General features: G+C 40.7%; 1 protein-coding gene across 6 annotated transcripts in view; it reads left to right on the forward strand.

Moving 5' to 3' along the window:
* The window catches only part of SAMD13 (sterile alpha motif domain containing 13), a 49,294-nt gene extending 47,018 nt beyond the window's left edge, over window positions 1–2,276 (forward strand). For all 6 annotated transcript variants that reach the window (XM_011977796.1, XM_011977799.1, XM_011977800.1 and 3 more), the window contains one exon: window positions 1,113–2,276. In XM_011977796.1, coding sequence (XP_011833186.1) covers window positions 1,113–1,256 — 144 coding nt within the window. In that variant the 3' untranslated portion in view covers window positions 1,257–2,276. The remainder of the gene's footprint in view (window positions 1–1,112) is intronic.
* Window positions 2,277–15,890: the final 13,614 nt, after the last annotated feature.

Here is a 15,890-nt window from a genome sequence, read left to right on the forward strand (position 1 = left end):
CGCACAGCTGGTTTAACTCTTGAATCCAAGTCACCTAAGAACCAGCTCAGGTTCTTAAGAGACATAAGGTCCCCACAGCAAACAATAACGAAAATAATGTGGCATTCAGCATTCTTCTCAGTGCTTCCTTTCCAAAAGTTTCAAACCACTTTGCATATTTGGGATCCCCATCTCTTTTGTGAGAAGCCTGTTTTTATTTCACCCAAAGTTTTGTAGTCTCTCCAAAATACCTGGAGTGCAGCGTACCTGACTCTGCCTAAGGGTGCAGGGAATGCACTCTGAGCAGAACAGGGAAGGGATTTTCAGCTGGCGGGGCCCTACCCCTCACTGCCTTATTTGGAAGTTTGAGAGGGAGTGTGGTAGAGAAACTCATCTTGGAGAGGTTGATTTTTGGGTTGAGGCAGGATGGTTCCCCCTTTAAAGGGCAGGAAAGTCTCCCAGAGGGTGAGTCATTTTTCTAATGCCCAATGTTGCAATTGTGAAGACTCCAGGAAACCCAAGACTCTAGTCCCCATAGGACCATCTAAAAAACATATATTTAAGTATCAAGAGAAGCAGAGGGGGATTATAAAAAGAACATTGACTTTGGCTGCAGGTATATGAGAGTTCAAATTCTATGCACCCCTTTCCTAATTTCTTGATCTTAGAGGGTGAACTTCTTGCTTGATCCTTGGCTTGCCTGTAAAATAGATATGATCATCTCTGCCCATTGTAATTTGCAGAGTTGTTTTAGAAATTAAGTTCATGGAAAATTCTGCATAAACTTTAATAGATTTTATAAATGGAAAGTGTCATTATTCTTTTCAGAAGCAACATCTTTGATCCTTAAGGGTACATGCAGTAAGCTTGCTATCTGCTTTTTAAGATGTGATGTTTGTGATAGGATCTTGAAAGCAAGATCAGCTATGGATTGTGTTTAATGCCAAAATATAGCTAAAAGATGTAAGATAAAAACAGAGGATTGCATTTTTTCCATTTTGGCACTACTACAAATGTTATATTTTTAGCTTGGGCACAATTGGTACGACTTTTACTTCTGAACTTCCTTTTTTCTTCATTATCCTTGAGCTTTTGGACTCACATGTTGGCTTTACCTTCTGCTTCCATTATAGGAAATTGATGGAAAATCCCTGCTATTGATGACAAGAAATGATGTGTTGACAGGACTTCAGTTAAAATTGGGGCCTGCTCTGAAAATCTACGAATATCATGTAAAACCTCTGCAGACAAAGCATTTAAGGAACAACTCTTCATAGTACAAATTGGGGTCTTCGACCTCAAAAAATACATGATGACATAATTTAGTTTCATGTGATGAAACTTTGTAAACAGAATACATACATGTGTATATGTAAAGAATTTCAATCAAATGAAACGTTATCCTATTGGATAGACTAGGCAATTCATCAGCTGACCTGAAATCAGCCAGGAGGAGCAAGGACAAGATGCGCACAGGGTGGTTTTCCTCATGGAGTTTGTCAAATAGAATGATCTTTGGCACGATTAGACACTCCTCCCCACAAAGGCTTTGAAATCATAAGGATTTTCCTCATCTCTTTATAGATTGCTTTCCCAAAATCTTTATAAAAGAATTTAATTGAATGACCATCTTTTGGTTACAGATGTAGGATGAGTAAAAACAAGAAAATTTGGGGAGGGGGAGAAAGACGAAAGGGATTGCTGTCTCCCTTGAATTCCTCTGCTCCTTAGAGCTTGTGTTACTTGGATGGAATTGCCGACACCCTTTTTTATAGAGGGTTCTCCACTTGACCTTATTAAGGTTTTATTGGGATATGCTGCAGTGTTTGAAATGAACATGCATCAGCCCCTTCAGGAGCAGAATCATAGCTCTGAAAAGAGAAGTTCCGTTGTGTACTGAGGATATCCATCCATATTCAGCTAGCTTTCAAATGGGGTAATGATATTTTCTGCATAGATTTTCTTTTAAATTGGTTCTTTGTTTCTGAAGAAAGGATTTTTTTTAACTTCATGGTTTTATTTATAATAATTTGTTTCTGAAGAAGTTTGCTGAGAGTTACAGGTCAAAAAGCCTTGTTACTAGTACAGAATATTTTTTTATATATTCCTTCATGATGGTGTAATTTTTTTAATTGTCCTATGCTTTGTTCAGTTCCTGGGTTAAGTACTTGTTTTTAAGAGCTTGGAAAAAGTGGGCTTGCTACATCTCTGTTCAAAGAGACATTTGTTCAATCTCTGTGTGTCAACGCCTTGTTGAATTGGTGCTTTGTGTTTGCAATAAAGCATTGCTTCAGTTTCTTGCCAGTGTACCTTTGATCTTTTCTGTTTGGTTGCTTCTTCAGTTGGGATTAAGGATTAAGGTCTCCTGGAAACCAGGGAAAGAAAATTAAGCATTTTGGGGGGAAAAAACTTTAAAGGTAGAAACTATATAAATCTATGTGTGGATTTATCTTCTTTTTAAAGTGACTCATTCGAGTGGATCTCATTTCTTCTCTCATCCCCAATTTTAGGTATTATTTTAGCCAAAGATTTTTTTTGTTTGCTGTAGGCCAGGGCGGGGTCATGATTTTTTTGAAATTCTAATAAAAGCTACTGACTTTCTCTGCAGACAGAAGCTCACATTTCCACATACAAAACTTGCAGAGAGTTGGTGGACTCATAATTTCCCTCTTCCTCCTCCTCAAGTTAAGAGTTCCTATTTTAGAGAATACCATAATTCAGTCCCCTGTGGAGATAATTTCTTGAAAGAACAGAAAGTCTGAAGATGACAGTGAAAAAACACAGGAAGTGGTATAGATAGTAGGTGGGTTTAAAAATGCATTCCAAATTAATTCAATTATAGAGCGTACGGAGTATCTGAAATTTAAGTAATGCTTTGTTTTCACTGTAAGTGGGAAAAGTGGTTACAAAAGAGACTTTTTTTATCTCCAAGTTACCACAGTCTACCTAAGACAGAAAACACAAGTAAAAGGCAAAATATATAGTTAAGTGTTGTGAGGAGTGATGGAGACAAAAGGTGAGAACGGCAGCTGCTGGAGACCTGGATAGGAAAGAAGGGATTCCTGGATCAAGCAGAAGGAAGATGGAATGAGGATCTTGATGAAAACCTCTGTGAAGGAGTTTTCTGCAGTAAAATCATGATGATGTTTGACCCATCTCTACCTCAAAGGGATAGTATGAGGTATTTCTAAGCCTTGCTTTTGTGCACCCACCTGATATGTTCTGTAGTCATTTGGAATAGGTTTGGTTGTGAGCGATGGAAACTGTCTCTCCCACACCCACCAATTAATAAACTAGATAGACACCTACTTCCCTCTCATGTAAATGTCCAGATAGCGGGACCAGAGGTGGTGCAGCCCTACATGATGGTAAGAACACAGTTTCCACCTGTGGTTTTTTTCCATCATGCATGACATCCATTCCCAGAATCTTTTCATAAGTAGATGCTATTTTTGCCATCATCATTTGAATTCCGACCAGTGGGGAGAAGAAAGGGGAAAGGAACAGACCTTCCTTTAAGGATACTTCCAAGAAATTGTACCTACTACTTCCTTTCATATCTTGTGGACTGGAAGTCAATCACATTACTTGAAATATTTCATGTTTTTATTGGAAACCATGAGCCCAGTTAAAATTCAAATTTCCATTATTCTGTAGATAACGGAAAACGGATGTTGAAAGACAACTTGCTGTTACCGCTGTCAGTTGACCACTAAACACTCATAGCAAATGACACTAAAAGGGTGTCTTTGGTGGTATTTTTTCTCGAGATTTGAACTTGCGTTCAACTAAGTCAACTAAACCTCAGATTTGGACTCCTCTATGAGTACTTGGGGATGAGTGGAATTGAAAAGCAAACAGAAAAGTATAAAATCATCCTTCAGTCTCTGATGAGAACTTTCAGGCAAAATTAGCAATTTAAAGATAGTCTGCCTTTCCTACACTCAGCATAAAGGCCTAGGAGAGGCAGGCCTGCACACCTTGGCAACAGCTCAAGGTAATTTCATCTCCCTCTATTTAGGGGAAAACCAATGTGATCAAAATAGGCCAAAAAGAGAGGCCGGAAGTACTTGAAATTCAGCAGGTAGGCAACCTTTGTCTCCAGACAGCTGTAAAAACCAGAGACGTCTGGTTCCTTTTCATATCACACTGGATTTCCGTTCATGTGATCTGGATCTGCAATGAGTAGCAGATACATGTGCTGTGTGGGGAAGCATTTCATGGCTGTGAGTGTGCCCTGATGGCAATATATTTAATGGCGAAGGTTTATACGAGAATTGGCAAATGTTGAATTTGATTATTCTCAACCAGAGAAGCAGACAGGATATCAGAATCAGAAGGAATTTGAGAAAGTAATTGCTACTCCCCGCCACCCCCACATTTGAACCTCTGGTTCAGACTCTGCAGAGGAGATTGAATGAATTGATTTAAAGGTGAGGTCACAAACTGGCCACTTTTCAGTGGAATCTAAGCCAACATGTTTTACTTTGGCCAATGCAGTATGTGTGTGTTTTAAAAACCACATTTACCCACTTCTAGTGAGGCTGAAAACTCGAATTTGTTACTCTTCCATTCCCTAATATCTTAAAACCAGCAACTTTACACTTACGTTAACGTAACCCCCCGCCAAACACACACCCAACCCGATCTAAACAAAAAAAGCAGAAAAACAGTGAGTTCATTCAGGAATTGAAAATTGCAAATAGATTCAGCTGAAAAGAAAACAAGCTAGCATATTGCATTGGAATGTGCAGCAGACTTGAGCATCATTTTTTATACCTAGTGGGTATGATGAATATGAGGAAAAAAAGGCCAATTGGTAGCAGTCTTTTCTTTCTGTCCTCAACAAATATCCTACGTGAATACAGGGTGGAGTTTTTTGTTGTTGTTGTTGTTGTTGTTTGTTTGTTTGTTTGTTTGAGACGGAGTCTCGCTCTGTCGTCCAGGCTGGAGTACAGTGGCGTGATCTCAGCTCACTGCAACCTCTGCCTCCCGGGTTCAAGCAATTATCTGAGTCAGCTCCTGAGTAGTTGGGATTACAGGCACCCGCTACCATGTCCGGCTAATTTTTGTATTTTTAGTAGAGACGGGGTTTTACCATCGTGGCCAGGCTGGTCTTGAACTCCTGACCTCGTGATCCACCCGCCTCGGTCTCCCAAAGTGCTGGGATTATAGGTGTGAGCCACCGCACCCAACCGAATACAGGTTTTTGTCTCTCTGAGATTAGCTTCTGCAGTCAGAGGCACACACTGTCCTTCAGTTGCATTAGTGAAATATATCTTTGGGGGAATTTAATTTGCAAAAGTCTAATGACCCACCATTGCCCAGCCACTCCCATATTTGGAAGCCAAATGCAAAAGGAACTTACTGGTGGTGATTCATCTGTCTTTGACAGTCTTTGTAAATGGGATCTGCAGGGGTCAGGTCTGGGCCCAGAGCCATTAAGTGTTTTCTGGAATGATTTGGAAGATGAAGTTAAATGTTCAAAGAGCTGATTGCTGCAGGACAGATATGCCTCTTAGGAGAAAACTTGTTAATTCTGCTTCTAAACCAGGAACAGAAGCCACAGGAAGGAGAGAGCCAGCAATGGATGCATTAATGAACAGCTCATTAGTTTCATGCTGTAGCTCCATGGGCAATTAAGGAGTCTGGGTACCATTTCTAGCCAGTCGTGGCAGTACTATAGAGCAAGAAGAAGAGTAAAGTGATCGCATCCAAGTGATTGGTGAGCGTGGCTGTCTTACGTCTTAGAATCCCTTGGAGGTGGTGAACCCCAAGGAAGAATTGTGTCTAGCCTAACACTGGAGCATAATAATGGAGGATCCTGTGGCTAAAGCGAGTTGATATCCCTGCACCTCAGTTAAGTCAGAGTGTTCCTGTCCACAACTGTCTTCAGGGAGAAATCAAGAAAGCTGGGGATGCCAGGCCATTTCCAAATAGAAACTGTGCCCCTCTTCCATAGAACAAGTACACGAACCAACCTACCACCTATTTTAAAGAAGTGGGAAAGGGGTAAGTAAAGGTGTAAATAAAACTGAACATACTCGTTACCTGCAGAGGATGCCTGATTCAACCAGATAAAGGGAAATAGGCTGCAAAATGGTTGATGCTATTACCCAGGCACCATCCATGGGGCATCTTTGGTCAGAGGGGTTAGAGGCCTTAAGCTTCCAGCAAAGTGAGATAAAGCAACCAAGGAAAGTTTTGCCATGAGGGCCTCCAACTCTGTCACTGGATATCTGTGGCAAAGTTTTCCAAATTAAATGTCTTCTTTCTGAATCAAAGGGAGCAGAAGCATTCAGCAAATTGTGTTTCATAGCCTTTTTCAATGATTACATTTTATTTTTATGTGCGGGGGAATATGTGATTTGAGAAAATATGATAGATTTCATCAGATTATAAACACATTTTCAGTGCAAGTCAATAAAACTCCAAGCCACCGGCAATTTCTGCCTATAATAATAAGTGTTTGGGATAGTATTCTGTCTGCTACACCTGAACCCAACGACACCAGTTGAGATACACAATAGGTAGGGGGTGAAGTCACTGAGGTTGCACCAGATAGACCTGAGCTTGAATCCAGTCCTGCCGTTTACTTGACATGGGAACTTGGGTAAGTCATATGGCTCCTCTTAGCCTCAGGAACTTCATCTATTCTCTAGTGCAGATGCGGAAACAGAGCAGAGCAGCACCAGCCTAGCAGTGCCCAATAGAAACAGAATGTGAGCCATTTATATAAATTAAAATTTTCCAGTAATCACATTTGGAAAGGTGACCTAGGAAAAAATAATTTAAATAATATGGTTTTAAGCCAATTTATCCAAATATTATAGTTTTAATATATAGTCAACGTAAAAATTATTATGATATATTTTGTAAAATCTTTTCATTTGCCTTTGAAATCCAGTGTGTATTTCATGCTTACTGCACATCTCAGTTAGGACAATGTAGCTCAAGTGTATCATTCAGGATTAGTTTTAGTTGATAAAAATAACAATGACTTAAGATAGAAATTCTCTATGATGCATATGAGTTGAAGGTAAGCAGTTCAGGGATGGCAGGGCTGCTACGTAATGGTTGGGTCTCATTCCTCTTGTGTGGCTCCACCACCCTCAACACATAGTTCCCCATGTAATCCAGCGTGGCTGCTTGGGCTTCAGTTATCACAACTGCATTCCAGCCAAACAAAAGAGGTAAAGAAGGACACCTCGTATGAGAAACTGCGCATAGCACTTTCCCTGACATCCCTTTAACAAGAACTTAGTCATTTGGTGATACCTAGCTGCAGGGGAGATTGGAACTGTAGTCTTTATTTCAGGAAGCCAAGTATGCAGATAAACAGGGACAGGAGGGTGGATACTTTGGAGAAGCTGGCAATTCTTCTATAGTACCAGTCTCATAAGTTGATGGAAGACTGAAGAGAGTACACTGTACAGTTGTTTGTATTACATTAAAAATGCATTAAAAATATGGTTTTATTACTATGATCTCATTCCACTTCAAGCTCAGTACTGTCACAGAATTAATTAATGTATGCTGAACCTAAATACTGCTGATGGGATGCATCCTAATACTGCTAAAATAAAATATTATTATAGGTGGATGAAAATGGATATTGGGTGGTTCTAGATGCTTTGTTTTCAAAAGGTCACATAAACCAAAAAAAAAAAAAAGAAACCTTGCATTATTGAAGCTCCTTGAAAAATTGTTATGTCGAGTTAAGGGGAATGTGCTAAGCAAAATGCATATATGTTTTTGTTGGTCCCCAAAGACTTAGAGAAGTTGGTTTGAGGCATTGGTGAATTCCAAATGGATCCTGTACCCAATCCAAAATGAGTGTTCAATGACATTCAAAATGGTTTTGTGAGACTAATGAAAGGGAGGTCTCTGATACTGTTGTGATTTTAATAAAGGTGTATGTGGGTCATAAACAAATAGAAAAAAAATTAATAAAATTGAAAAAAATCTGAGTGGAGCTGCATTCATTAATTTGAGCCAATTAGGTTGACACCAGTCTGCTAAATTGCCTATTTGGGCAAATTTCTATTATGAATTTTTAATGCTAAGGTGACTTCTTGCCACCAGAATGTCTGCAAGTTATTGATCAGCCTTCTGTATGGTGCATATACAGAATGCAAAGTAAGTTAACATTGGCCTAATCCACACATGGTTAAAAAGGAAAACTGTGGAGCTATGCATCCATAGTGGTGGATGCAGGGAATCCTGGACTTGGGGTCAGAAGACCTGGGTTCTGGTACCAGATCGGCTGTTAAAATATCCGCAAGACCTTGTACAAGTCTTAACCTCTCTTGCTTCAGTTGCCACTAAAATAAACATGTCCAATTAGAGGTTTATTTCGGCACTCAATTTCTATGATTTTCTAAAAATGCAGTGATCTGAGTTATATGTGTCACTGGCCCCCTCCACCATTCAATTAAAACTCACAGCACTGTCACATTCTACAACGTCATTTCCCTTTCATAAATGTTCTAAAGTTTTGGTCTGATTATGGTTCTTTCTGTGCAGTAAACTGGAACAGCTATTTTATCTTGAGAATTGTCGAGTTGGCTGATTGCATAACCCTATAGCTTTAAGTTTAAATGACTCTCGCTGTGTTCCCTGGTAAAAGTATCCCCCCTAGGAATAGGCCCTCTAGACAATCAGAGCTTAGATTTGAGGGGGTGGGGGAAGCACAGATTTCCCTGGTAGATCACTGGGAGTGATAGCAAGTGGAACCATTCCTATTTCTACATCTTGGTTACCAGATCCACGTGTTCTACATATTGGGGACATAACACAATATAAGAGCCAAGTATTTAGGGAATGCACTGCATCCTGGAGGGCAGTAGTCCATCATCACAGGGTATTATCTCCAAGCTGACATCTCAGTTGTACCTTTAAGAGATTATTCCATCACTCTCTCAGGCCAGCAGCTTCGGGGTAGTAGAGTATGTGATAGGACTATATGATCACTTACAGCTTGTCACATCTCCTTTACTTTAAAGAGGATCTCTTTGTCCCTTGGTCTGAGTGATGTTATGTTGAATTCTGTAAACCCTTGGATAGTGGTGCTGACTGAGACCCTGTGGGCAGGAAAGACAAAGTCATACCCAAAATATGTATCCATTTTAGTCAGAATTAATCACTGACCTTTTCAAAGTAAAAGGTGCCCAATGTGTTTAACTTGCTGCCAAGTAGGTGCCATATCAAGGTCTCCCTCAATATTGGTCTCTACCACTGGAAGTTTGGGTGTTTGTTAGCAATAGTTATTATTAGTAATGGAAAGCCAGATCCCTGGCTTTTGGGCCCATTTATGTCCTCTACCCCTGCCACCATGGCTATTCATGAGTTCCTTGTGCCAGCGCTGGGATTGCCAATGACAAAGGCCGACTGACATCCACTGGCAAAGTCATTCTGTCTGCTTGATTGTTTAGTGTCTCATCCATGGTTGATGCTCTTCAGTGGACATTAAGATGCAAAGCAAAAATCTTCAGATTTCATGTCCACCCACACAGGCCCATTTATAAGCTTCTTTCCTCTGACCAATCTCCTAATTTTTCTCATTCCAAGTGTCTAACCAACCAACCAAGCCAATTGCCACTGCCCACAAGTTTGTATACATTATTACCTAGAAACACATTACACACAAAGTAGATGACTCTTTGGTGTATTTCCTAAAACTGTATTCATTGGGAGGATTTTCCTTCACCACTGTCATAAGAACCACCCTCTCCTTAATGGCCATAGTGTGAGAGGTGCTGGAGAAACAGCAGTGGGGATCTGGGCCACCTGCTCATGAGCCTTTCTTGTGCCCTCTAGCCCTACCCCTACCTGCTCCTGGATCTCTCATTTCCATCTTGCAATGGATTGCTGCTGGGCCTGCCAGACCCTAATACTTGGTGGGTTTGAGAGAAACCAGCTTATGATGAGCAGCTCTGGCCACAAATTCTGTTGATGTTCCGTGGTCAGACTTTAGTGTTTACTAAAACCCAGTAACACACCAGAAGCTATTTTTCAAATGGTGAATGATTCTCTGCTACAGATAGCATAGCCTTGCTCCAGAATCCTGGGAGTTTATGTTGTAATTTTCCCACTGGGTCTTGGCATAAGCCCCTGTGAGAATGTAAAACATATATTTGGTCTTCACTCAATTTCCTGGCATACAACTCCTCAAATCCTTAGAATCTCTAAAGTGATGTATTTTTGTATGCTAATAATTGACTGATGGCAAGCAGTCCCTAGGTAGCTTCAGGATGGGGGCTGGCCACTGGAAAGACCAAGGCTTTATTAGAGGGTTGGGACTTTCAGCCCACTCTCAACCACTGGGAAAGAGAAAGGTACTGAAGGTTAAGTTGATCACCAACGGCCAACGATGTCATCAATCAATCCTACGTAATGAGGCCTCCATAAAAACCCAAAAGAGCATGGTTGGAAAAGCTTTCAAATAGCTGAACCCATGGAGGCTCTTAGAGGATGGTGCACCCAGGGATTGTGGGGAGCATGGAAACTCCGCGCCTTTTCCCCCATACCTAACCATATGCATGTTTTCATCTGAATCCTTTGTAATATCCTTTATAATAGATTGGTGAATGTAAGTAGGTGTTTCCCTGAGTTTCAGGAGCTGCTCTAGCAAATTAATCTAACCCAAGGAGTGGGGTGTGTGTGGGGAGTGTGGGATCCCTGATTTATAGCCAGTTGGTCAGAAGCACAGGTAAAACAACCTGGAGCTTAAGACTGGTGTCTGAAGGCTGCCTGGAGTGGGGCGGTGGTGGCAGTCTTGGGCATTAATTCCTTAAGCTATGGCATCTGATGCTTTCTCCAGGTAGATAGAGTAAGAATAGAATGGAATTAGAGGGCACTCAAAGGGTGCCTGCTGCAGAATTGATTGCTTGCTTGTTGTGGAGAGAAATCCCCAAACATTTGACAGAAGTGTTCTATGTTGATTGTTATTGTTGACTGAGAGAATAAATGCTTGTGTGTTTTAGTTCACTCATGGCCCCACACAGCATCTTCCCCAATCAGAGACATCTCTAATAGCATAGAATTTGCTGATTCACATGGTTCAAGCAGAAGGAATATCTGTACCCCATTTGGACCTACTCCAGTGCCTTTTACTTCTCTGGGCCCCAAACAAAGCTGGAAGCTTTCCTTGCTACCCAGTAAATGTGTTGGAGAAGTATTACCACATGTGGAATATGAGTCTTCCAAAAGAGAATACCAAGCACTGTGATTTCTTCTTAGTGGTATAAAGCTTGAGATGCAATAATGTGTCCTTTATTTTGGAGGGGATGTCCTATAATACCCTCAGCAAACTTTTCCTATAAAGGGTCAAAGGATAAAAAATTTTAGGCTTCATAGACCAAATAGTCTTTGTTTCAACTACTAACTCTGCCATTATAACATGAAAACAACCATAGGCAATATATAAGCAAATGGGCATGGCTGTGTTCCAATAAAACTTTACTTACAAAAATGAGTGGTGGGACAGATTTCACCAATCCTTGTCCTAGACCACCAGACTGCTAAAAACGTCACTAACGTGGTGGGCCTTTGATGGGTTTATCTACCATTCTCCAGAGTATAAGTGTCACTTCTTGGTCATTCAGTCCAATTAACATAGTCTCATGAGTATAATGGACCAATTTGATGTCCTAGGGAATGTCTTGATGATCCTGGTCCCATATACAAAGGCTAGAAAATTTAATGTCATCCTGGGACAACACTATAAATGTATGCAAATGTCCATCCATGTGAATGCAAACTGCTTCTCTTCTTGCTTCTTGATTTGAAAAATGGATGGGTTTTATCCAGCACCCATGTATAATCTTCCAGCTTTTATATCTATTGGCTGGGCCTTTGCCACTCTTTTGGCCTGTGGTCTCCTTCCTTCCTTAGCAAGCCCAGCATGTGTCTAGCTGGTGTACGATGTGACTTATCCTATTTATAGATCTGGTGGTCAGGAGGTGGGGATATATCCCAAGGAGGCATGTGTTTCCTTGTAAGCAAAAGCTTCTGCATTGTCTTCAAGCAAGAGGGGCAGTGCTAGCTTTTAACATGGAGAAATAATCCAGTTCTGCAGGCACAGAGAATTCAGGGAAAGCTGACGATTCAAGATTTGAAGTGCATCAATCAGGACTCTGACCTTAGTGTGACAGAGCTGTCAAGGGTGGAGAATTCAATTTTCCTTGGAGCTCTGCTATTCTAATAATTAAGACCTGGGTCTGATCCTAAGCTTTTTTTGTGCCATCTAGATGTATACTGTCTTCATACGTTGCCAAGGAGGCCCTCTTGCTTTCATGGTCTACTTTATATTAGTTATTAATTATCCTCAACTTATCATTGCCTTTCTTAATGTATTAATGGTCCCCAGTGACACCCATTCAAATTCCATAGTGCTTATAATAACCATTTCCCCCACACCTCTCAAGCATTTGAGATTTTGCCCCTGCCAGTCTATTCCTTTCTCCAGTATCTTATCCCAATTCACCTCTGCAGACGGTTTTAACCATTGTGTGATTACAGTATTACAAAGGCTCATTGCTAGTGAGCCAGTGGGTGATCCAGCTCCAAAATTCCATTTTCAAGTCTCCTTCCTGGAACTACTCTTAGTATCACAGGTCAGCTTCCCCATGAAAAATACAGTAAGACCCTGAGATTGTCATGCAGGAGGTACCAGCGCATCTTTAACAGGAGCTTTATCCCCCATTTTGTAGCCATAGAGAAAACATTACCCTATACTGAGGATGGCAGGGCAAAGGGCGGAATGAGCCTGAGTCCTGATGCCATCACTGAATTAGCTATTCCATCCTGGGATAGCCTGCTTCTTAAACTTCTGAAGCAAGCACGATGTCTCTTCTGTTTAAGACACTCTTAGGTATTCAGTTACTTGCAGCCAAAGGCATTCTAGCTCATGCATGATCTCAGTTAATGCTTGGCTACCCTATGCTGTGAGGTAGGTGTTATTATTATTCCCATTTCATAAACAAGAGAGCTTAAGCTTAGAGAATACTTGCTCAAGATCACACAGCTAGAAATTGGTGGAGCCCAGTCTAACCTTAGTACTATCTGCATCCAAAGTCCATGCTCTTCACCCTTTTATAAACATCTATGTGACAATTGATCAAATCAGGAGGTGTATGGTACCATCCCCTAGATCTAAAGGGAAGAGTAGCTTGTGTATAGCTAAGATCCACATACACCAGAAGAGCTGCCCTTAAAAAGCTCACTGACCTCTTACTTGGTGTATTGGGTTGAATGGTGGCCCTCAAAATAGAAGACCATGTCTTCATTGTCAGAACCTGCAAACGTGACCTTACGTGGAAAAAAGATCTTTGCAGATGTCATTAAGGATCTTGAGATGAAGAGATCACCCAGGGTTATCCAGGTGGGCCCCAAATCCAGTGACCAGTGTCCTTATAAGAGTCATACAGGGAAGACCTGCCAGACAGAAAGAGGAGGAGGCAATTCAGCCATGGAGGCAGAGACTAGAGTGATGCAGCTGCGAATTGAGGAACCCCCGAAGGCATGAGAGGCTGGAAGAGGCAAAAACAGAATCTCCCCTGGAGTCTTTGGAGTTAGCACACTGCCCACATCTTGATTTTGGACTCTGGCCTCTAGAACTATGAGGAAATAAATCTCTATTGTTTTACACCACCAAGTTTATGGTAATTTGTTGTGGCAGCCTAAGGAAACTAATACTACGTTTATTTCTTTATTATGTAAAGGTGAGCAGTATACTTTCTAAGTTTGGTTGAATATATTGCTCATGTGGCAGATTTCTATTGGAATCCTTTACACTTTAAAGATAATGTGTGAACTACTTCCTTAGCAGAGGTAGAGGCACCTGTAGAGACATGAATGAGCGTTTTCCTGGGAAGAAGGTCCATAGCCATCATATTCTCAATAGGGTCTTAACAGGATCCACAAAACTAAGAATTTCTGAGAGGGAGCCTGGGCAAATGGATGAATGACAGGTAGCTAAGCTCTAAGAGAAACAAGTGCTAAGACTGTGAAACATACAGAGAATAAGTTTCAAGTACGTGGAAGCTGGAAGGGTCCTGTGTGTCTGGTTAGAAGGCTTCATCTCTTTGGGAAGAAGCTTTGGCTTCCTCAAGAGTGCAGACAAGAAAGCAGAAGTTGTAAAGGTCTAGCAAAGGCGACTGCAAAGGGCCAACTCCACACACCTCAGAGTCTGGAGGAAAGGAAATGCTCCTTCTGGACAAAGTATAAAGAGGTTAGGAAAAAGTTCAAATTTCTCTAGTTAAAATCTGCAGGTGATTGAAGAAGGTAAATTCTGTTACAATGACAAATCAGTAAAATGTTGTCTCAAAAGACTTATTATGCTTCTATATTGGGGTAGAAAAAAGAGAGGGAAAACATTGGTGTCTAAAAATAAGGAATGGTATGAACTTAAGTCTGACTCTAAAAAGGAAAAGGAAGGATATATATTTTCTGAGTCTGTCACTATGAAAATTATGAGATGAAATTTAAAGAATATGAAACAAACCTTAGGCAGAATCTTGGCTGCCAAAACCACAAGCCCCACATGACAGCCCGCTCCACTGAATGCCATGGAAACTGCCTCCCCGGCAGCACGTGGGCTTGGAACCACCTGCACGATTCCTCCATGAAAGTACTTAAGATAGGGTTGGGGTAAGCAGAGAGAGAGAGTAAGGAGAGAGGAGAGTGTTGTAAGGGCAACTCTGCTTCCCAGAGAACTGGAACTGAATCCCTGGAGCCTTCCTAGCAAAATCATGAAGTGTTTTTAAAACAAATTACCTCACAGGTGTTTACAGTTCAGTTCTGCCTGCCCCTCTGCCAAACTGAAAGGAACGGGTGAAACCCAAAGCTGGCTTTCAGCCCCATCGTTCACAATTCTAAGAAGGAAACATCTTTCACAAAACAGGAACTTGGTCCTTGAAAATTTCACATACTACAGGCTTTCCTGCCACACACCTGGGATATAACATCCAATAGCTCATTTGCAATCTATCGCAGTAAATGTGCTAAGAGCTCAGGAGAAGCAAAATGCACATATGTATAAATGGGCCACAATTTCTAAGGATTCTGCACTAACATGGGTTTCTTCTCTGAAGCAAATACAGTGTTTCTAAAACTTACAAGAGTAAGGGAACATCAAGTAAGAAAGGCCTAATTAAGTTGGGGGTTTTGTTTTGTTTTGTTTTTTGTTTTTGAAAAGTCATGTTAGACTCTTTCCTCTTGGAACAGAATTAACAAATTAGCAGAGGAATAAAATGTACCAGTCATTTGACCATGTAAGTTACATAATGTAGAAGCACATTTTGTGACATGAGTATTCAATGTAGCACAACATTTTCCTCATCAAATTATCTCATTGTTCTTATCCCACGTTATTTTCCAAACAGGCACTTGCTTGTGAATGGCCTCCAGCATCTTGTAGGGTTTGCTGCTCTCAACACCTCCCATCTGTTGCCTGACCCAGAGGCCAATGATGGCTTTTCTATGTGGGCCTAATAACAAATGAAAAGAAGGCAGGCATTTATTACATTCAACAAACACATATATAGAAATTTCTGTGTCAGGCCAAATACTACCATAGCACTTTACAAGCATTAACTCATTTAATCCTCAAAAGACCTATGAGGTAGATTCTCTTTTCACCTCCATTTTACAGATGAAGAAACTGGTCTGATACTTACTGAGAGGTGGAGCCAGGATTTAAATGAGTTTGTGCAATTAACCACTATACCATGCAACCTTAAGTAGTAGTATTATAAAGGTGAATGAAGTCTTATTAATATATAATACTAAGGGCTCATATGTACGCAATTCTTAAAAATGAAGATTTGATTTTATCTTTTAAATGAAGATTTTTTTAAATGGAAGAGGTTACCCAGAATGTTCATGTGGACAGGTTTTCATCATGGGTT

Source organism: Mandrillus leucophaeus, unplaced genomic scaffold (genome assembly GCF_000951045.1).
Source record: "Mandrillus leucophaeus isolate KB7577 unplaced genomic scaffold, Mleu.le_1.0 Scaffold184, whole genome shotgun sequence".
Taxonomy (NCBI): domain Eukaryota; kingdom Metazoa; phylum Chordata; class Mammalia; order Primates; family Cercopithecidae; genus Mandrillus; species Mandrillus leucophaeus.